At 31.6% G+C, this 22967-nt stretch overlaps 2 protein-coding genes across 10 annotated transcripts in view; one reads left to right on the top strand and one right to left on the bottom strand.

Annotated features, from left to right (window-relative positions):
• LOC112591030 (regulator of G-protein signaling 17) overlaps positions 1–15198 on the bottom strand; it is a 29155-nt gene extending 13957 nt beyond the window's left edge. For 3 of the 7 annotated variants that reach the window (XM_025334667.1, XM_025334666.1, XM_025334661.1), the window contains exons 1-2: positions 12460–12800; positions 11596–12034 (exon numbers count right to left, since the gene is read on the bottom strand). The gene's annotated coding sequence lies outside the window, so the exon portion shown is untranslated. Of the gene's footprint in view, positions 1–11595; positions 12035–12093; positions 12193–12423; positions 12802–15120 lie in introns of those variants that run through there. The other 4 variants (XM_025334664.1, XM_025334665.1, XM_025334662.1 and 1 more) reach the window with 4 other exon arrangements.
• LOC112591029 (zinc finger protein 865-like) lies at positions 14887–22967 on the top strand. 3 transcript variants are annotated; one of them, XM_025334659.1, is made up of 4 exons: positions 14887–15039; positions 18380–19757; positions 21017–21360; positions 22626–22967. In XM_025334659.1, the coding sequence occupies exons 2-4, from the start codon at positions 18441–18443 to the stop codon at positions 22768–22770; spliced, it is 1806 nt and encodes a 601-aa protein (XP_025190444.1). In that variant the 5' UTR covers positions 14887–15039; positions 18380–18440; the 3' UTR covers positions 22771–22967. The 3 variants fall into 3 exon arrangements, with proteins under 3 accessions (XP_025190444.1, XP_025190442.1, XP_025190445.1); XM_025334657.1 differs by having other exon boundaries at positions 14887–15024; XM_025334660.1 differs by lacking the exon at positions 14887–15039 and adding an exon at positions 15192–15270.

The raw sequence follows: 22967 nt of genomic DNA on the forward strand, positions 1-22967 counted from the left end.
CGTACTTATGCTAAGAATGAAAGATAGGGATATTATATAGTTTCAAATTATTATCTATTAAATACGAACACTAAACATAGAATTTTTAACGTGGACTAAGTATATTTTTGATAAATTATGAATTTCACCAATAAATTGAATTATCTATTTTTATAAATAGTTACTACTAATAAAATATTCGATATTAAAGCAAATTTAGCATTATATATTCTTACTTATTCAAAACAGCTTAACAGTTAAAAATAATTAAAAACTCGCGCCTAAAAATAAAGATTTCATATTATAATAAGAGTTATTGGTTTTATAATTATGTGCTTTTATTCAGTATGTCTAAGAATACTGTTTTTAATCAAAGTTCAGTGCGATCTAAAAAATGACAAATTAACTTATATAAACTAATAGCTAATACCTAATATATTTTGAGAAAATTAAAAAAATTAATCAAAATTATAAATGTTGCTAAAAATCCAATAAATTTCAATAGCTGTGATTTAGTTTGCTATGAAATATATATATTTATTTACTCAAATTTAAAATTTAAATACGAAAATCATATTAATTGTATGATGGTAAGTCCGATAATTTAATAATTATAAAATACAATTTTTTTTAATAACCTCCATTTAAAATTTAAATTTTACATAGCTCTTAATACAATTTGTACATTTAGTTTAAATTTAATACTATATTGATAATTATTAAAAACATTTTATTAAAAGTGTCTAAGTGAAATAAACAATAAATATATTACAAATAGATTAGCTAAAAAAATTTTTATATTTACATTTTAAGCAAATATTTTGTCTTTTTTCAAAATATTCATGATACAATTAAATTGAAGTAGATTTTTATTTTGTATGATGCATTTTTATAATTTATTGACTATAATATTTAATGTATTATTATACCTAATTAAAATATATGTATTTGAGATATAATATTATTGTGATTACGTTGATGTTTACAAATTGTTTTTTTTTTTTTTTTAATTGAATATATAATGTATATAACTGAAATCAAAAATATTATACTACTATACTAACTATTACTACTATTGCAATATAACTTATATTATTAGGTGATAAAGTATACATAGCAAATGACTACCATAGTCAGTTTCGAGGAGTAAAAGTTGATAATATTTTTTGTTTATTATTAATTATTATTAATTTATATATATATAAATAACATATAAAACCATAATTATTTGTTGATTTTGAAGTGAGCGTTTGTCAAAATTATAATACGTTCATTCCTGATATCAACTTAAATAAGGAGTCATCAGTATTATTAATAATAACAATATTGTAGTTTAAAAACTCTTAAATAGTTGATTAGCGTAATGAAAATCAATTTTAGAATCGCTTGTGATTTAAATCCTTAATATTAGTATTCCAAGCATAAAATGTTAGATTTAGATCAAGAAAGGCAAGCATTTATCTATTTATTATTAGATGTTTCTTTAGGTCAAATATCTACACACATGTGTGTACCGAAATTGCCTATATATATCGCCGCCATATCTTAATCATTAGTAAGCATCTGTAGACAATTTTAAAAAGTTTTTATGTTATAATACTTTGTTTTATCGTTAAGATTGCGATTTCAGTCTTCTAACACGAAAAATACGCATTAAAATTTATAAATTTATATCCTATTGGCAATACACATTACACTATAAATAACAGTTAAGTTATTTATCACACGTTCACACATATACACGAACACAAATATTACATTGTGAAAACCCATCTCCACTATCTAAATATGCTTTTTTATTATAAGTTGTTACAATTAATTTTTAAAAATTTAAAAATTGATTTTAGAATACATCTGAAAAATTTAATTTAAATAAATGGTTGTCAAATTTATATTTATCAATGATAATTTATGTCGATTTGTGATCAAGAATTATCATACCATTATCTATCACGCCATCGTGAACGTCAAATACCATAAGGTTAAAGAGTATTAGACCGTTGCACGTCTGGCAGCACTGCAGCGACTTACTTCACTCAAACACTCCACGTACTATTATACCAAAAACTTGATGTTCCTAAAACATCCCCTAAAAACCCCAACTATTAACCAATCTTATAGACAATACCGATTTTGCAGATGTGAGAACAATGTCACTTATATAAGTTTGTCACAACTCACGAATTTTCTCGACCATTATTATAAAATATAAATTAAATAGTTACTCGTATATGAATATTGTATATATACTAAATAGTTTAATTCGTATTATTGGCATGTTACAATAAAAACAACAAACAAGAAAAAAATGCAACTAGTATTAGTAATAGTACAATAATGCTCGTCGTTTTGCAGAGCGACACAACATATAGTCAAACACAACATTATGATCTCATCAAACTATTCAATTTGAGTTTGAGTTATTCATTCGGTTTGGGAACCACTGGAAATTTTTTAAGCACATTCGTCGATTACGAATGGTCGGGTGTGCCTCGTAGTCGATTTAAGGAAAACGACAACGACGACGGCGGTGGTGGTAGCGGTGGTAGCTGCCCAGCCAACGTTTAGTGAATGACCGTACAACGGTGATCGGCGCGCGCGCGCACCCACCGGGCCCCCAATCAATATGCCGGGGACCCAGTCCCGCCCCGGGCATACCTGCCCACGGCATAACCCGGTTGTTTACTATATCCACCTATATATAACCGGCACTTCCGCGGGGGTTCCAAAAAACGCTTCCGATCAATTCCAGCAACGACATTATACCTATATGAGCACAGTAAATAATAATAATACATAAACGTATAATAATATATAGTATGTACCTACGGCGATCACTAGACTCTGGTGTTTTTAATATAATTTCTTTTACACCCTCTACGCCATCTACACCATACCGATATCACACGTACGTCAAACGCCTCGCACCCCACTGGCACACGGCGCTCATATTATATCACTTATATCACACACACACTCACACAAAATGCACGCACGCGCATATACAAATACTGTATATGTACCTCTATGTTCTAGCGAAAGCGAAATGTACAATCGAAGTCTTAAGGCAATCGAAATAATATATGTGTTACGGACAAAAGTCAAAATTGGAAAAATCTCAGAAATGCCCGATCAAAACGTGAACTGCCCACGGTACTCAGACAAAACGTCATTTTTCTAATTTTTTCTAGGCAAATCTATAATCGTGACCAATATTATTTGAGTAAAGCCGTAGCAATTTTATGTTTGAGTATTTCATAGTATTGTATTATTTCAATTCAAATAAATAAATAAAATATAAATACCTATCAATGATAAAGTTTTTGTTGCTTTTTTATTATTAAGCGTACTAACTATTTTATATGATCAATTTATTCAATAATATTTTGTCAGTGAATATGTTTATGATTATTTTTTTTTTTTTTTATGTATAATTTAAACTTTATCCTACTATTATAGATAATACAATGTTATATTCATTTCATCTTTATTTATACGCAATCTTAAAAAAAATATATGATGCCTGATGTAAAATGTGTAGTTGCTAAGGTTTTACCGAAATTATGTTGGTCACAACTAGATTCACTCGAATACCATGAACAATTTACGTTTTACCTTCGCATTTCGGAGATTTATTTGATTTCAACTCCTTTCCATAAATATATACTATTGCGTTCTAGATGATTTCTATCTTTTTTTTCTATTGGATTTGGAAAATCATATTTTTTGAAATGTTTTAATGAATACGTTCAACACGCGTTTGAATTTACTACATGCAAGTTAACTCCACGCATATTATTTAATATTTGTGTTTATTGTATGGTGAACTTATCTTATTAGATTGTACGTCAACATAAAATACATGATCGAACACATCATCAACCAAAATTTGTTCAGTACTAACCTATACATTTATTTTAAAAGTCAAATGGACAGTGATTCAACAAGATATACAATTACGAAAGAAAGCGCTATTATGTTTTTATAACCGTAATTTAGCGAAACAAATTTTCAAACGATTTTCTCGTCAATATTATTCAGTAACAGATATATACTGATAATGTAAAAAGTATAAATATCCTCAATCGGTCTAATCAAAATAAATTCTTAGTTAAGTTATATTTTAGTTAATAAACTTATAATAATATAAGTAAACATTAAAATTATATAAATGCATAATTGTTTTTAATACTAAGCCAAAATCAAACATTTTAACACACAGTCTGGGAAAATGCATATATACATATATAAAGTATGTAGATAAATTAAACTCTATTTCCTTTAATTAGATTATTTAATTATTAAAATAGCACTTGATAAGAAACGATTTTTATTCATAATGATAAATAACCATCAAATGTTGATAATGCTTTCAAATATTGATAACATTTTGAAATGAATAATTTATATCATATAAACATTATAATAATTATACTCCAATCATTAAATTTTATATAGTCAAATGACAATTGGAACTTTAAATAAAAAACTATGTATATAAGTATAATAATCATTAATTTTAAACAGAAACATGACATCTTCTATTTTTATAATGATTAATGTTAACAATTAAAAACTCTTTCTATATCACTTTAATAACTTTAACCACTAAGTTGGTAAACTTTTCAATAAGATATAAATACGTTATACTATCAAAACAAATTAATAGTGACATACGTCAATACAATAAAATTTCTAAAATGTTATAGATATAAATCTTTACTTTTTTCTATTACTACTCCTAATTAAATATCACACGAAACAAATAAATCATCTTAAACAACAAATAGCTTTCACGTCAATAACTTTAAAGACTATGAATACAAAATTATTTAAATAGAAAAATATTTATCAAAAGGTAAAATTAACTTATGATATATATAGGTATATATATTAAATAATTATATGTTAACATGCAAAATATTAATTATCGAATTTTCAAAAATTATTTTATTTTATTATTAATACCTACATAAAATCTAAATCTCTGGAACACAATAAGTATACTCGTATGTGATTAAGTGAAGGAATACATATACATATTTATTTATTAAATACATTGTTTCATAATAATAAATACATATTATTTTCATGAAAGATAGGATGTGAGAATTTATCTTGGTAATTTTCAAGGTAAAAACAATGAAAATTATGCAGATACAATAGAACTAAACAAATAGCATCGACAAGGAAAAGTGTTAATTATTAGTTTTATTGGTGTAGTTTTATCCGTATACCTACATTAGTTTTTTTTATAAATACTTATTTTTTCGATAAAGATTACGTCTTTGGAATTTTTTAACAACGATTTTGAAAAACATTATATTTTTATAACTTTGAATTATAACATGATTTTTTTAATGTTATATTCAAACTTATAAAAATCAATCTGTAAGTGTCTTTAACGGTGGGCTTCTCTCCACAACGTTACTCCACTTATTTATATTTTTTTGTTCATGTATATATATATATATTGCCTATATTCCATATACTAGTTGTGATTTTATGTTTCTTATAAGTTATAAAAAATTAAATAAACCAAAATATTCTAAAATAAAATATTTTTCAGAATTTCAAATTATGAAATTTGACATATAAATTAACATAGTGGACCAACATTTATAAGACACCATTTATAACTCCTCACCGCTCAAAACATTTTGAAAAACTTATTAATTATAACAAATCAAACATTCATTTGAAATATAAAATGAAAATTCTACGTGGACATTAATAGAAATAAAATTAAAAACTGATTTCAATAAATAATAGTAAAAAACATAATATTTTTTCAAAGATTTTATTTTTTGATGACTTAAAAATATATAAAAAAAAAAATAAATATATTTCCAAAAATATTTATACTTAACAAAAAAATTAGTTTTTACCTTTAAAATAACCACAGCGTATACGTTAATTTAAATAAATTATTACGCACGCTTCTTATTATGTATATATTAATTTTAAAACACTTTTTACTAGATTAATTTAATAAATATTAATTTTTAATTAAAATTACTAAATTAAGATTTCAAACTATTATAGGTAGTTAAATGACCAAGTTTCTTTTACATTAATAAGATTTTTAGTAAGTTCATAACAATTAATTATAAAAAAAAAACGTAATGGAAAGCATTTCTTGTCATAAAATTGTATGCATTTAATAAAAAAATAAACGAAGGGGTGGTTAATCGTGTGAAAAAAACAACAGTGAACAGAACATGATCAATAATGTCCCTTCAGAGACGTGAAACTAAAAAGCAAGAGCATTGTACGTATAATATATATTCGTGATTCGTATTGAATGTAGTTTTTTAGTTCGTGATTTATGACCTTAAAAAACTTCTGTAAAAAATGTTTCCGTCGAACCCTTTAAATTATCAATCGTTCTGTTTTCAACTTTTATTTAATGATATTCATTTTAATTTCAACGAAAAATTTCACCTAGAAAAATGATCATCGTTTTTATTATATTATACTCTATGGTTGTATATAAAAAACAAACAATATACACTCAAGAAGTTATGTTTTGTTTAAAAATATATTTTTGTAAAAATTTTTTATAATAAAATCGGTAATGCATCATTATAAATATTTATTAAAAAAAGTAAAGTTATTAGTTATTGCTATACAGCATAAAAAAACATTAAAATGTTTACTTAAATTATAACTTATAGCAAAATATGAAAATAGTTATTTCATTTTTAATTGATATTGATTTTAAATAATTAATCACAATTAATTTCCTGCATATATTTTTAAAATATCAATGAATTTATGATAGTAAAAACATAATACATGAGTATCTCATTTAAATGCCGATATAACATTGAGTTATACAATATTTTTAATATTAATTAACACTAAACACGATGGATGAAAATAAAACCAGCTTTTTTTTTATGATTAATCTATTTTCAATAAAATGTAGTAAATGTTTATTAATCCACAATTTACTATTATTTTTAGCTAGGACAGTTTGTTATTATGATTATTATGATTTATATTATATTATGTTCGAATATATACTAAATTCGTTTTAAAAGAAATACAATTTTATCAATTTATCACGATTTATAAAATAACTAATAATAGATATGTTTCATGAATAATAATTAATATGTGATAAAGGGCACAAATTTTATTTTAAAATAATATACAAAATTACAAAATTCGTTGACAACTATATTTAGTATAGTTAATGCTAAATGTACAACAGTCTTTGTTATTAAATCACAAAATCTGCATATTAGAAAAAATAATGAATTAGATAGTTACCCATAACTACAATAAAATATATATTTAAACGAAGAAAAAACTTTTATAATATAATTTATTATTTGTTTGTTTAATATATATATATATACTTATTTCAGTGAAACGTTATAAAATCAAATTGATAAATAATAATGATCAAATTATAAATGCAATCTATTTGATCCTCAAGTTTGATAAAACTGATTAAAAAAAATAAAAACTATACTTAATAAATTATTGTCATTTTATTTCTTAAAAAAAAAAAGTATTTACTTTAGTTTTCATGAAAGTAAATGATTAAGAGAAAAAACTTTTCAAGTGCCACAGTCATATTATTTTTTTTTTTTTTTTTTTAATTATCTCTTTATCTTCACGTTTTTCTCAACAATTTTTTTTTTTATTTTTAAGCGGTTGGGGTCTCTTTTTGTGGAATTTAATCTAATCTATCATCTTTATAAACATTTCTATCAGTCACCTGCAGTACTATATGGCATTATTCCAAATGTAATATATTATATACGTATTAAATTTTCATCGTTGAAATTGTCCAACTCGTATTTATACTAAAACATTTTATAACTAAAACGCTCTTCAAAAAAATACTTTTCATGAATACAATTCAATTAATTTATTAATTTATTCTGTCTTTAACGATCACACAGTTTATTCCAGATAAGGAATTTCACAAATTGATATACATAGTGACTTGTGCCGAAGAAAAATAATTAAAATAATACAATGTTCACTATAATGTGTTATGGATAATATTAGTTATTAAATAACTTTTTCCATTTTATAATTAAATTATTAATGTTTTATATTTTTAATAACAAAGCTTTTTACCACTTTTTATTGCGATATATTAACTACAACCTATAATTTAATAAAGAATTAATATATTATCAGTTTTATTGTAAAATGTACACCAAAAATATACAGCATTTAATTAAATACTGTTTAATTTATAAATACATCAACGTAGTCATGCTTACTATACTAATACAAAGTTTTTGATAATCTATATTATATTACATTGTGTTTTATAGCCAATTATTTCAATTACAAGAATGAAACCAATAATTATTATGCAATTTATAGGCTACACTTTATTGTAATTTCAATACTATTTTAACAGATTGAATAAAATATATCAAAAATGAATTTTCAATATAAGTTGATATGCCATATTTTAGTCCATGGTTGCAATTAGTAAGAATGAGTAACCAATTTTTTAATTTTTTTAGAGACAGAAGAAGTTTGAGTGATGGAAAAATAATACTCATGACAAATTTCGAAAAAAGAATTTTCTTCTAAGTGCATACATTTTAAATCTTCTTTAGTATTTATAATCTTTAAAAAAATAAATAAATAAATAATAATAATAAACGTATTTTTCTTCTTTATATGAGTAATAAATATATATCTTGTATATCTAAATTAATGATTTTCTAATTAATGAGTAGCCTTGCATAAATTAGGTTCTAAGCATAAATATTTATACACTAATTTTCAACTATAACTATATTTTTCTTTAAAAATTACTTTAAGTCGACAGTATGTACCAGAAAACTCAATTATTTGGCATTATTGAATAATAAAGAAAACTTTTTATCTACTTTAAATTGTGACGATTCAATTTATATATATCTTACTAATTAAAAAATTATGGTAAGAAATGAATAATTTAAGTAAAATTCATTAGTAGATTTAAAAAGAGGATATGAAGTATAATTTAATATCAATTAATGGTATTCCTTTTTTTTTATAGTTGATGATAATATAACTATTTTTATATTCATATATATTTTATGAGTTTATATATTCATTATAAAAGTAAGCATGAGAAATGGAATGAATAGGGTGGAGAAGTGTCTATCGATGTTTTAAAGGCTTAAATCCACAACTGGCTATAATTAAATTCCATTTAAAATGTCTTGTACTTTAATTATTTGAAATCATTTTCATCATATATTTAATTTTTAATGCGTGGATTATTCAACTAAGTCATTATATATATTTATATTTAGTAAGAAAATAACATAGCGTCTATAATATTTTAAAATATTTTTTTAAATAAAGACAACGAAAATATTATTTAAAATAAAACAATATAACGATATCTCTTTTAATACAATATTATAATTACCTAAAACAATTATCGAATATAGACGAGAAAATATTCACACCCGAGAGTTTTTCTAATTCAAAACACCTAAAACATTATATAGGTAGATAATATAACATATTAGTAATCTTCCAATAACTAAAAAAAAATAATAAAATTCATAAATGTTTGACATAATGGTAAAAAGTGGCAGGTAATAAAATAATATGCTTTTTAAGTATGGATACAAGTATACAACACGAATTTTATACTAAAACTCATATATCACATTATAAAAAATTCCTAAAATCTTGTTCGTTTTCTAAATTTCTAATAATACTATATCAAGTAATCCACCACACTGATTAAAAGTTTTACCACGCAAATGATAGTGTATTCTTATACTTTTAAACAAATAATACAGTACAGATTTTAATATTTTTCAGATAACGATTAAATAAATACAAATATTTAAAAACTATTAATAGCTGCATGGTACTTATTAATCCTAAAAACTTTAAATAAATTTATTAATTACCTATATTTTATAAAATAAAAAATATATGAAACTACTAATACTATAAGTTCTTAAATTTTGGGATAGCAAATTTAGAAGTTTGCACTTAAAAAGTGCAACATTAAATAACACTACAATAAAATTGAAATAAAAATATAAACGAAATAGAATTCAACTCACTCTTCGTTTACTTCAGGTATTTTTGTTAAATAATAAGAAAGTTTAAAAACTTAAATATTTGAAAAAAAATAAATAAATAAATAATAAATAATAAAATAAATAATTAAGCTCGATTTTCTCTAGAACGATCAAGATATTTTATAAAATCTAAAAATATTACATTTTCCATTTACTCGATTACATTTTAATATATCAATTTTTTTCAAATGATTATTTTTTGAATGAATGATTCTGAATAAATTTAAATTTTTAGTTAAAAAAAATACCTAAAAACAGGAAAACCCCAACACATGCAAACAACTAAAAAATAAAATATTATCAAGGCACATTAGTCAGTAATCAGTAAAATAATAATATTAAAAATGTTGTTATTTATGTATAATATATTTACGCACTATTTTTCCCTCTAACCTGATCAATAAAAAATATGCGAATATTTAACCCAACTGATATCTTTTTCTGTGCCTACGAATGTTCAGAAACATGAAGTGCCGCATTTAAACATCTATAATAATTTAAATTTATTTGTTATCAAACCAGAAAATTGTGAACAAAAAATAAATCATTATTTTATATCTAAAATATAAGGGAATACTTATGAAAAATACTTTTTCTGAGAAATAGTATGAATATTGAATGCGTTACAACAATTACATTTAAATGAAAATATAAATACGCTTAAATAACAGGTGTAAAAGTTCATGTGTATTGAACTAGATACAATAACACAATTATAATTTTTCAGTTTTAATTTGATATTCGGACTTTTAACATTTTAAATATTATGCCGTTTAAAATTATTGAAGTATAAATCGGATGCGTATTATGTTAATTAAGCAACACTCTCGGACACTGCAAAAATCATTACTCAGTTCAAGTGGTTTAAATTGTCGTAACTTTTTCGACTTAAAAATAAAAACAATAACACTATATTATGCTGCAATACCAGCAAACACGTTTTGTGTATAATTTTATTAAACTTACGATGTAATAAACTTAACCGTACTATACAACAGTAACTTTCGATAATGCAACGAGCAGTAAATATAAGACTGATAATATTATTGCATTTCTAAATCGTTATATTATTATCATATTTATTAAAATATTTGTTTGTAAAAAAGCTATGCATGCGATGGGTATATAATTAATCGCGTCGCGTTGCACGGTGCTACTGTTTTTTTGGCGAAAGGAGAAGCATTTATGGAATACTCATATATATGTGTGTGTGTGTGTGTGTGTGTGTGTTGGCAATTGGCGCGGGGGGGAAGGGTAGCGATGACGGTAGAGTATAACGAATGAGTGGGTGCGACGGTGACGAGTAGTGGCGGGGAGGACGATGATGGGTGGCGCGCACGAGTAAGCAGCAGAAGAGTATAACAGTAGACGACTGTAGGGCGTGTGTGGGTGGTCGGCGTACAAGTGGGGCGGAGGACCGGTGCGGGGTGTCGAAAGGGCTGTGTGAATGACCAGGTGGTGTGGTGGTGGTGGTGGTGGTGGCGGCTGGCGTCGGTTAGGAATTAGGTGGTGGGGGTGGCACCATACGGGGTACGCGCATCTTTTGAGACACCGCTGCGCTGGATCATTCAGATAGGATTGTCAACTGATTTCAGGTACATGACGTGCCGCGTACGTGGTACACACGGCCTGTACGCGATGCCGTCGCGCTGTCCGGCCGTACTCCATTCGCCGTACACGCCGACGTTCCCGCCGGTGCCACTGGTGCCGGTGCAGGCGCTATCGGTACAGGTGCTGGTGTCGTCGCTGCCCGGCGACCAGCCGAATGGCATCGTCGACCGGCCGGCTACAGCGCCCGGACGGACCTATCGACTGCTTCCACGGCCGTGTGTTCGATCTCTGCCCCGGGGATGACAATCGGTTCCGGTTTCCTTTGTTTTCGGACCGACCCCGTGCACCGGTCGCGGTCCTGCTGCTATCCGCGTCGCGTCTCGTCCGCTACGGCGACGGTGATGACAACGGTAGACCACACAGACCGCCTGCCAACCGCATCATAATATACTATTATAAATTGAATATATATACGAGTACAACTTACTGACAATAACGCGAACAATCGCAGCCGGCGATAGTATTATAATACATATACCTTCGCGCACGACGGTTCGCGACACTGTGTTGTTATGATTATTATGATTATTATTATTATTATTATTGTTGTTGTTGTTATTGTTATTATTGATATTATAATATTATTATCGTTAAGTATAGCGCCACACGGCTATAGGCGCGCCGCACGAGAACAACGAAACATATCACTACTTACTATTATATTATTGCATATTTATTTATAATAATAATAATAATAATAATAACAATAATAATAATATCGTGTCTTATATTATTATCATGTTTATGATATACATACGCATGCGACAGTATAATAATTTATTGTATCACATACCGCGACGGCGTTAAATGGACAGCGACGACGAGACGACTTACTCAATAGTAGTTATCGCACGCGTGCACACCGCTACAATGTAACGAAACGGTACGCTGCTGCAGCGACGGCATAATAACAATGATAATAGTAATAGTAATAGTAATAATAATAATAATATCGCGTGTGCTAGTGTGTATAGCGCGTTGTACGCAGGAGGACGACGCGAGCCTCGCCAGCCAGCCAGCGCGCGAGGTAGAGCCCACCGCACGGACCGAGACACTCAAAAAACTGACGACGACGCGCGGAGGGCTTACGGGAGCACGCACTACTCCAGTTGACCTGACGCCGCGTGCACACGCACACACAGACAGACGGCGGATTAGCCCGACTAGTGGGACTCTCCCGCACCCTGCGCGAAAACGGCAACGCGCCCGCGCCCGCACACGTACGCCGCACACACACACGCGCGCACGTGTGTACGAACACGCGCACACGCTAGCGCCAACCCGCATTACGACACACACACACGAGCGCGGGCGCGCGCGCGCTCCACACGCCCGCGCGCACGCACGCGCTCGCTCGGTCGTTCGGTCGCTGGCGGACCGGGCGCACGCGCAACCGCGGCGACACATTTCGTGCACTTGCGTGGCCCGCGCGATCGCGCACACGCGCACACGAGGACTTGTGGAAACCGGGTCATCCGTAATTCACCAATCAGTGCGGCCAAAACGGCACAGACCCATTACCGTTCCAAACACCTGTAAACATTTACATTTGCGGCGGAGCTGCCGTACAATATTTTATGACCCACAACTGTATTATTATTATCGTCGTCGTCAATCGGCGTGGTATCGACTGTGGCGGTGGGTCTCATTATAATATAATATATATATATATACACACACCCGTGTGTGTCACTCTTCTGCGCGGGCCCTCATCGTGTGTTTTAATATCGTTATTATTATCATTATCATTATTTTCCTATATATCGCCGTAATTATAATATTATCATTACATAATGTGGCCTGTCGTCGACGATTCACGCGCGGAAATATTATTATTTCTTTCGTTTTCGCGTCACGTGTACGATAAAACCTGCGCATATTATTATTATTATCGTGACGTGTAATTCTTGTAAAACCGTGTGCCGCGATATACGCGCCCAATACGTAATGAGTACGATACATAAATATATAATAAATCTCACGTCAGCAATACGTTTCGAGTATATATATCGTTATACTCTCGTGGACGCATTAAAAAAAAAAAAAAACGTCACTTTTCCCATTGAACGAGAAGAATTTTAACAATTGTTGCCATTTCAGTAAATTATATTATACTGTATAACATGCGACGTGTACCTATATCAACATAATATCGCACAGCATTGCGAGTCAAACGTTATGCCGATAATTTCGTTTTTCCCGACACCAACTGTGTTGCCGACGTTTCACGATTTATTGTATACAAACGTATCCGTGCATTTAAACACGTTAAAACGTTTACACAAGTCTCCTCCACCTCGGGCAACCACACAACATAAGCAATAGCGAACCGTATCAAACCTATGTAAAGTCAATATTTACTAGAGCCGTATATTTCTATTTAGGTTAGCCGTCTACTATTGACAATACGAGACGTATGGGTACTAACTACGTCGTTATTATTATAAACGGCTTTCAAAGTACGACGAGTAAAGTATAATAAATATCATCGATTTTGGCATGTTGCGATCTCGTAAATCCGATTGTTTACGACTATTCTCGCTTCGAATTGTAGAAAATACCGTTAAAAATTCTAACCCTTTACCCCTTCTACATATATTACGAATAAACACGGACGAAGACGTCTATAAAAAAAACTCTCGCAGTTGGCTGTACGGAAATGTGCTATTTGCGAAATTTGCGCTATCTGGCTGCGAAATCCAACGTACCGGTCGCCGTTAGCAACCAAAAGCTGTAGCCGATCGAACGATTTTCGTAGCTACGCCCTTGCCCGCAACGCTCTACACCTAACCCCTAGGCTGTGCAGTGTACGCGCACGCCGCCTGCGCCTCATCTACCACCTCACCTGACTGATGTTGCTGAATCTGAGACCTAAAAAATTTACTAAAAAAGAAAAAACCATCTAAAAATTCCCACCTCTAGATCCATTGATCGTTTTTTTTCAGCCTACCATCGCAAAAACAATCCGTTTACCGTCGGACAACGGATGTCCGTTATTGTTGGTTATTGCCGGGTAGACTATCCATCTACCGGCAGAGGGAGCTGTCGGACGACCACAATACTCTCTGTACACGTCGCAATGCATTTATTTAAGTCAATCGTCATGTACGTTTGTGGTGGTAGTCGTTTATTATCATTTCCCTGGGCGCGCGGTCATTTGTCGTACCGTCGTCGTTATCCACGTCACCGCCATTCGGCCGCGGTCGGCAATTGATCCAAACGCCGCGGACACACGCCACGACTTCTCAGCGGCATCGATACGTAACAACGATACGTATAACAATAATAGTACACAACAACAAAAACAACAACAACAACAACAACAACAACAAAACGACAACGACGACAATGTTATACGGTATATGATATTATGGTATAGTTATTATTATAATGTATTTTATGGCTATTAATAAATACGGGTGTAAACCAATAATTACCGTACCCAGCTACATACCACACAGACCCATATGATGACGGCCGCAGCTGTATCACATGATATTACCGACAGTTATCGGCGAATCCTTTCAGGAATAATAGTATTTGCGATATGTAGTAAACGCGTAAATCATCGTCTCCGACACCGCATAAATCCTGCAGCTAAACGGTAACACGCCTTTATTACCATACGTAAATATTAAAACTATATTACAATCTCGTTGTCATAATAATACTGTAGAGCGTACCATTGCCGTGTTATCACACAACAAGTGTGTACCGCGCGCGGTACGCGTTCGTTCCGGGAAGATTATTGATTATCAAGATTTTATATTGTATGCGATGTGACCGTCAAAGTAGTGCATGATATCATTACATTCTTTAAATATGTCTGTATTACAACGTTAAAACGTGCGTTGGCGTAGCTACGCATTACAAATCTTCCTAGGCAAAATATTTTCGTCCCCCCCCCCCCCCCACCTATAATAGATATTGTAATACACTTTTTACGTTTATATTGATTAATTTTTAGCCATAATCTGTTTACCGAATACTCGACAATCGTCAGTACCGTTATTAAACGTGTAGGCCCCCGAAAAAATTGTACCCCCTGAGACAACTGCCTCTGTAACATCCGCGGTGTAGCTACGCCAGCGAAAACGTGAAAACAACTTGTTTAATGTTAATAATAATATGGTGGTGTTATGGACGACTTTAATAATATTATTCACCGCTATCTGTTCCGACAATATGTTTCTCTACATTGATAATAATAATAATAATATTATTATTATTATTATTATTATTATTATTATAGTTTATTCAGCGTCGTCGTCGATTTAGGTATAGGTACGTCGACAAACTCGTTACGCGGCGCTCGGGTAGGCAATTGTGCTACGTTGATGTATAGGTAACCAAACAAATAATAGCTGGTATTGATTGTGATAATATTATAATAATAATAACAACAATATTACGTAAGTAATATATTACATTTTGTTTTAAAGAAGGTTTTAAAAATTAATATTAAATTTACCTGCGAGCTATTGCGACGTAAGTATTGGCAAAACTGCAGCATTTTTACACTAGCCCGTCAATATTCGTGAAACATTTGCATTGGAAAAACAAAACTTCCTGTGAAAATATAAATTTGTAGTATTTATAAGCTATTGTGGGATATTAATAATTATTATATGGTCTATTAAGCAAAAATCGTGTTTTTATACGTATTAAAATTAATGTTAATAATATTCGCATCACTTTTCCCATGTGTAGTTATATTAAACTTTCTAAATGAATTATAAACTTCCAATTGAACAGTACAGTACTATACATTTATGCCCTATATGGTGTATAAACTTTAAACAAGTATGTTCAGCCCTATTTTTCTTCAGTAATACACTTATTGAACTTTTTTTTAATATTATGTATACTCGTGGACAAGATTTTTAAATACTTCAATTGTATATATCATTCAAGAAATTTTCTATGATGATACCAATTTCTCTCTTTTTTTTTTTAAATATGAAAATCATCCATTTCTTCTCTAAAATGTTAATCAAATGACTTATCAAAAAAATTTTATCTAGCTAAATCAAAATTTGGACAAATAATTTTAGGATCCATGACGATTGTTGGCATTCATATTATTACTTTATCCCGTTTTTAATTTGTTAAGTTTATTGATATTTTTAATGACTATAATCCTTAATATATTATACATTTTAATAATTCAGAAACTACTCCATTGATACACAATATTTTCAATAAAAAAATCACTCGGTACTAAACAGCTAATTGGTTCTTGTTAGATAAAAAAGTTCACATCACCAAAAATTACTCCTTCAAAAATCTAAATAATCGAAAACATGGTACATCAATAAATTTAAAAATTACAAAAATCAGAATATAAATAAATAAATTACTGAAGAAAATAAGAGTGAACAGCATATGCTTACTTAAATGCTTTGTTTAATATTTCGTAATACCTACTGCGTATATATATATTAATCGATTGTTGTATTTGGCGGTATTCACCGCTCATTATCTCACATGTAACCGTCGTTATATTCAATTTAAATCCAATGAATTGAAACATTTTTAGTATGTATTTTAATATTGATTTTTTAACGAAATAAAATATAATATATAGCCATTAATGCAACGAATAAATTATTCTACACATAATAACATTTAATAATGTTCAAATACTTTATCATTAAAAACAATAAAATTATGACAATTAAAAATCGTTATCATTTTACTTTGTTTCATAGTTCCATCACTAAATAAACTTCCTATAGACAATATTGACTGTGTTAATTTTTCATATAAAATATATGACGTAGGTTCTTATCTACGAGTGATGTACACATAATAAATAAATATAAAAATATAAAATCTTGTTTACTTAAAAAATAGCTAAAATTCTGATTCCTGATAACATATTATAGCAATGAAGTTAATATAGATAAAAGATACCTCTTTTAAGAATAGCATTTACTGAAAAATCATTTGAAAAATAACATTAAAAACAATAATAATAAATGTTTTCAATTATTTTAGGTTATACATATTAATTACCTATGTAATAATGTAACTTTAAAGTGTAGTATTTATTTCATATTAATTTCCTACATAAAGAATACTGTATTTATGACATTATAACTAATAAGCATACAACTTATTTATATTTCAAATATATTCTAAAAGATTATATAGAAGAATAGTAAATTAGCATTAAAATAAACATTTCACATTTTATGCTTAATCGCAATTATATATTGATTCTATATTAAGCAACCTCATTGTAATTCGAATCACATGTTATATCTAAATAAAATATACTCTTAAATTTCAATAACTCTACGGCGCAAAGAAGCAAACGGGATGAAAAATTAGATTTATTTATTTAGATCATCTTGTACAGGATGTAACAGGTGTTTTATTCCAATAAATGTAGTAATTAATCTAATCGTGAAACCTAAAATATACAAGTAGGTACCATATATTTATAAATATCGACGGTCTATAGGCGAACATTATAATCATACTAAATAATAATCTATTTTTATTTTTTAATTATTTAAATTGATTTATAATTTTCTTCTCAAATGGTAAGAGTGATAAATTCTGAAACGTTGGCGGTCAAAACGCATCAACAAAGTATACGCACAATAGGTACTAAAATTATTTATTTGGATACAACATTAACAGCTATGCATAATACAAATATATATGTGTGTGTGTGTATTAATCTCTCAATTATTTAAATTTAGAGTGACGCGTGCACCGTACAACGATCCAAGTGGTGGAATTAGATGATAGGCGACCCGCAATATGGCAGACGTGCAAATGGACATTTACGAGGACATGTTCAAAGAGATTACGAAAAAAATTTACGGACAAGACACGTCGTCGTCCGAGGACAGGCAGTTTTCCGGCCAAGACGCGTACAAAATGGTAGAAGAAGGCCTGAGCATGATCGACAACGACGACGCGGCCGAGTCGTTCGGCGAACAACCGCCACAGCCCGAGGACGACCCGTGGGTGACTAGCAACGAGACGATCGCGTGGACCACGTCAAAAATCGGCAGCTACAACGTGGACAAGAAACTGTTCAAGTGTCAGGAGTGCGATTCGATGGGCCTGCTGTCCAGCGTGGCCGAACACTGGCTGGGCACGCACGCCGATGTCAAGGTATTCCAGTGCCCGCAATGTCCGTACGCGAGCGCCTACACCAAATGCATCCGCCTGCACCTGGCCCGGCAGCACAACGTGGTGGCCGAACACGGGACGCACCAACAAGCCGGCCGGAAGTCGTGGAAGGAGAGCCCGGTACTCGAAGAGGTCACCAGCTACCTGGGCCGGTTGAAGGCGGCGGCCGACAAGGCGATGGCCACGGCCGCAGCCGCCACAGCGGCGGCAGCCGCCGCTACCGCCGCCGCCGTGGCCGCGTCCGCCGAACCGGAAGTCGCCGACGACGAGATGCGACTGAACGCGGCCGACACGGAAACGCAGACCGCTCAGAAGCGGTTCAACTGCGCGCACTGTCCGTACGCCACGGACCGGCGGGACCTGTTCAGCAGACACGAGAACATACACAAGGAGGACAAACCGTTCCAGTGCGACATATGTCAGAAGCAGTTCAACCGGGCGGACCACGTCAAGAAACATTACACGCGCATGCACAGAGAACACGAGTACTGCTTGAGCCGGGTGAAGCGCGACCCGTTCGGCAAGTCAGCGGCCGCGATACACCATCAGCATCAGCAGAGAGTGACGTTGTACTCTGGCGACCCGCCGCCACTGGAACCGGAGACGCAGATGATCGTGTCGCAGCGGATCGACGAACAGCCGCTGGTCGCTGCGCCGATCATTGCCTCTAACAATCCAGCCCTACCAGCCTTACCCGTCCTACCAGCGCTAGTGCAGCTGGACGACCAACAACAACTACAACAACAACAACAGCAGCAGCAGCAGCAGCAACAACAACAGCAGCAACAACAACAACTGCAGCAACAACAACAGCAACAGCAACAACAACAACAGCAACAGCAGCAGCAGACGGTAGTCAACATCGCCGTGGTCAATTTTAACGAACAGACCGGCACGCACACTATACAAATACCGATACCGACTAACCAGATAAAACCAGTGAGTGATGAACTTGAATTTAGATTTAGATTTTCTATTGGAAGTGTGCAAAAATCGTGACCCCAAAAATTCCAAATTATTACGTGCTCTGTTTGCCGAGAGAACACGCCGACACCGCGCCATCGAGACTATAACAGGATGTCGCGTGAGGATGCGCAGAAAAACCTATTTCCGTCGGGTCGTAGCGTGTTCTCTCGCCAGACAGAGTACATAGCGACATAGGCGTGCGCACGGGGGATTCCGGGTGTACCTGGGCACCCCCCGACATGCAAATGGGGCCCAATACAACATAAAATATTTTAAATTTGTGCGGTAAAACTTATTGTGATTATAACATCTATGAGATGTTATTGACTACAAAAGTAAAAATAATAAATATATTTTGCAATTATCTTAAAAATAGATTTTAGATCTAACTATTTAATGAAATATTTTAACTTGGTACCAGTAATACTTATTAATAAGTAATACAAATATTATTTGGTTATTAATGAGTTTAATTATTTAAGTAATAGGCGCATGTTATTATAAATTTATCATTTTTATATTAGAATATTTAATAAAAAAATGTAAATGATGTTTATTCATGCATTATAATTTATTAAAATATGTACATGTCTTGTTGAAAGAAGACCTAAATTAAGAAAAGGGCCCGAAAAAATTATAGGCACCCCCGAAATTCAGATCTACGCAGGCCTATGCATAGCGATGAACGGGTTGTATAATGCGAACTTGTAAAATTACTCGTACTATAACACGTAGGTACTAAACACGCGTGCTAACCGGTGATCAATGGATTCAGAATATTATTTTTAATATAAATTCATACCTCTCTAATAGGGACACCTGAGTGATGAATCCATCAGTCGATAAGTTGGATATCAAAATTTTAATTTGTTACGAAGGTATTAAATAATAATTAATTCTGAACCAAATTAATTATCAAACTCTTACGACAAAAACAAAAAATTAATTGATATAATGGTACATATTCCTGTTCGTAACTATAATACTCGTAATACGGGTAAAATATATTTTACGTCATCATTTTAAGTCGTATAATTATGTTTATGAGTTTATGACTATACCTATTTTAGCTATTTATTATTATACTTGTTACCCGTTTAATTGCCTAAGAAATGTTATAGTTGGACAAATTCTATACTACTAAGCCGTTAAACGTCATGCACTCGTGTTTAATCTATTATATAGGCTTTATGACAACAAATAACAGTGATAACCACGCGAATGTTCGATAGGTAATGTTTGCGCCAGACACCATTTTGGCGATGGACCCAGTGGTGCCGACGAGCACGGCAGCGACCACGGCAAAACCGAAGGGCAAAGGCAGTCGGAAAAACTTTGAGAAACGATATTGTTGCACGTTTTGCCCGTGGTCGGGTGTCGACAACTGGTGTCTGAAACGACACCTCAACACCCACATGAAGCCGTATGAGTGCGTGTTCTGCGAGTACAAAGCGGCTAGAGCCGAACGATTGGCCACCCACGTGTTCAAAGTACACAGCAAACGAATGTGCTGTCGATGTTCGTACATTGCTCAGGACCAAGACGACTTGTACGCCCATCAGTCCGAAAACAATCAGTGAGTATCGTTTTCGATAAACATATAAAATTATCTTGGTTTGCAAACATACATAAGTATATAGTGTATAATATTTGAACTTAGTAGAGAGAAGGTGCAGTGAATGTAAAATAACCTACCCTACATTACTAGTGGCAGAAATCCTCAAGAGCAGGGCGGCATTAACTCCACCCGTTAAAAAAAAGTAAAAATAATTTGGGGTTTTTGATAGATATATGTTTATATGTTGGATCCTATTAGCAACTAGTAGTAGTTATATAATTATATTGTAAATATAAATACCTATGTAAATTTGTACGATTAACTCATATAGTGATTAATGCCGATGGGTTGGAGACAGCTGCCGATTGGTAAATTTCTGAGTTTGTGCATCAAAAAAATAAAAAAACGATTCGCGCGACTGGACACACGATGAATTATGAATAGCTACTTACTAATTGAACAGCGACTGTTACATAATGTTCTACATTCTGCAAAATGGAAAACTTATTATTGGAGAGCTCAACTATTTTATTTTACATTATGACCTAAATGGTTCAAGTTAAACATGGTATAACGTTCATTACACATTTACACCACACTACCACAGTACCAACACATTACTAACTGTGCCGTAAGTGCGATTTTCCATTGGTTAGAGAGATAACATTAAGATTTCTCAAAAATATTGTCCACTTATACCAACCAAAAAAAAATATCGAAAAAATTGATAATTATAGTCGCACCGTGCCCGCCTTTTTATTATTAAAACTTCTAAACTTATACACCTCATCCAGTGTCTACCTCTAATTTGTATAATTATTAATTATTCTTAACTAATACAGGAATAAATTATGTCTAATAATAGCATATCGGCGGAACGCTGCTGGTATAACGGGGTCTAATTTGATTAAAACGCTATACCTGCTAAATGGTATATATATAATATATATGTAGGTACCTACATGCGTTACAACCAACATTTACGTAGTGCTCGTTGCGGTTTGCGGTAATAACTACAAAATAACTACACAGTAATTATTATTCCACTACTATTTATAAGTCAGAAACTCGGAACTAATTAGTGTAGGTAGGTATTGACGTATAGACGTATAGTATCTACATATAGCCATGAACATATACGGCAATAATGGTACGAAACCCTATAATATTACATTGTTACATTCAAATATACGATATATTACGTCGGAAACATTGTTATTAAATTAAACTTACGTAATTACGTCGTGTTATTTGTGTTAATGGTGTTTTTTTTTTTTCTTTAGCAAAAGCGTAAGGTCACGACGTACGCAGACATCGCCCATACCGTCGTCGCCCGAACAATCCGAGGAAACTGCAGACAAAAATGACGTAATTGTCGTTTGGCCGATGACAGGCATGACGGATTCTCAGAGTTCCATTCAAATATAATAATTAATTGAATCAATGTGCCAAAACGTATATTATCGTCTACTCGTATAGTTACAGGGATGAAATAAACTATCGATAGGCATTATATACACCACAAAACCTCAATCGAGGGTATTATTTAGGATAAATATTTTGAATCTACTTAATAATAGGTAATATAAATGAATCCCAAATTAATTAACTAATTAACTTTTTGA

This window comes from Melanaphis sacchari, unplaced genomic scaffold (genome assembly GCF_002803265.2).
Source record: "Melanaphis sacchari strain LSU unplaced genomic scaffold, SCAv2.0 Contig128_pilon_pilon, whole genome shotgun sequence".
NCBI classification, from domain to species: Eukaryota; Metazoa; Arthropoda; class Insecta; order Hemiptera; family Aphididae; genus Melanaphis; species Melanaphis sacchari.

Coding starts and splice junctions, on each gene's coding strand:
- LOC112591029 (XM_025334659.1), top strand. CDS start 18,441: ATGGCAGACGTGCAAATGGACATTTACGAGGACATGTTCAAAGAGATT. Junction 19,758..21,016: donor CGACTAACCAGATAAAACCA/GTGAGTGATGAA, acceptor AATGTTCGATAG/GTAATGTTTGCGCCAGACAC. Junction 21,361..22,625: donor CATCAGTCCGAAAACAATCA/GTGAGTATCGTT, acceptor TTTTTTCTTTAG/CAAAAGCGTAAGGTCACGAC.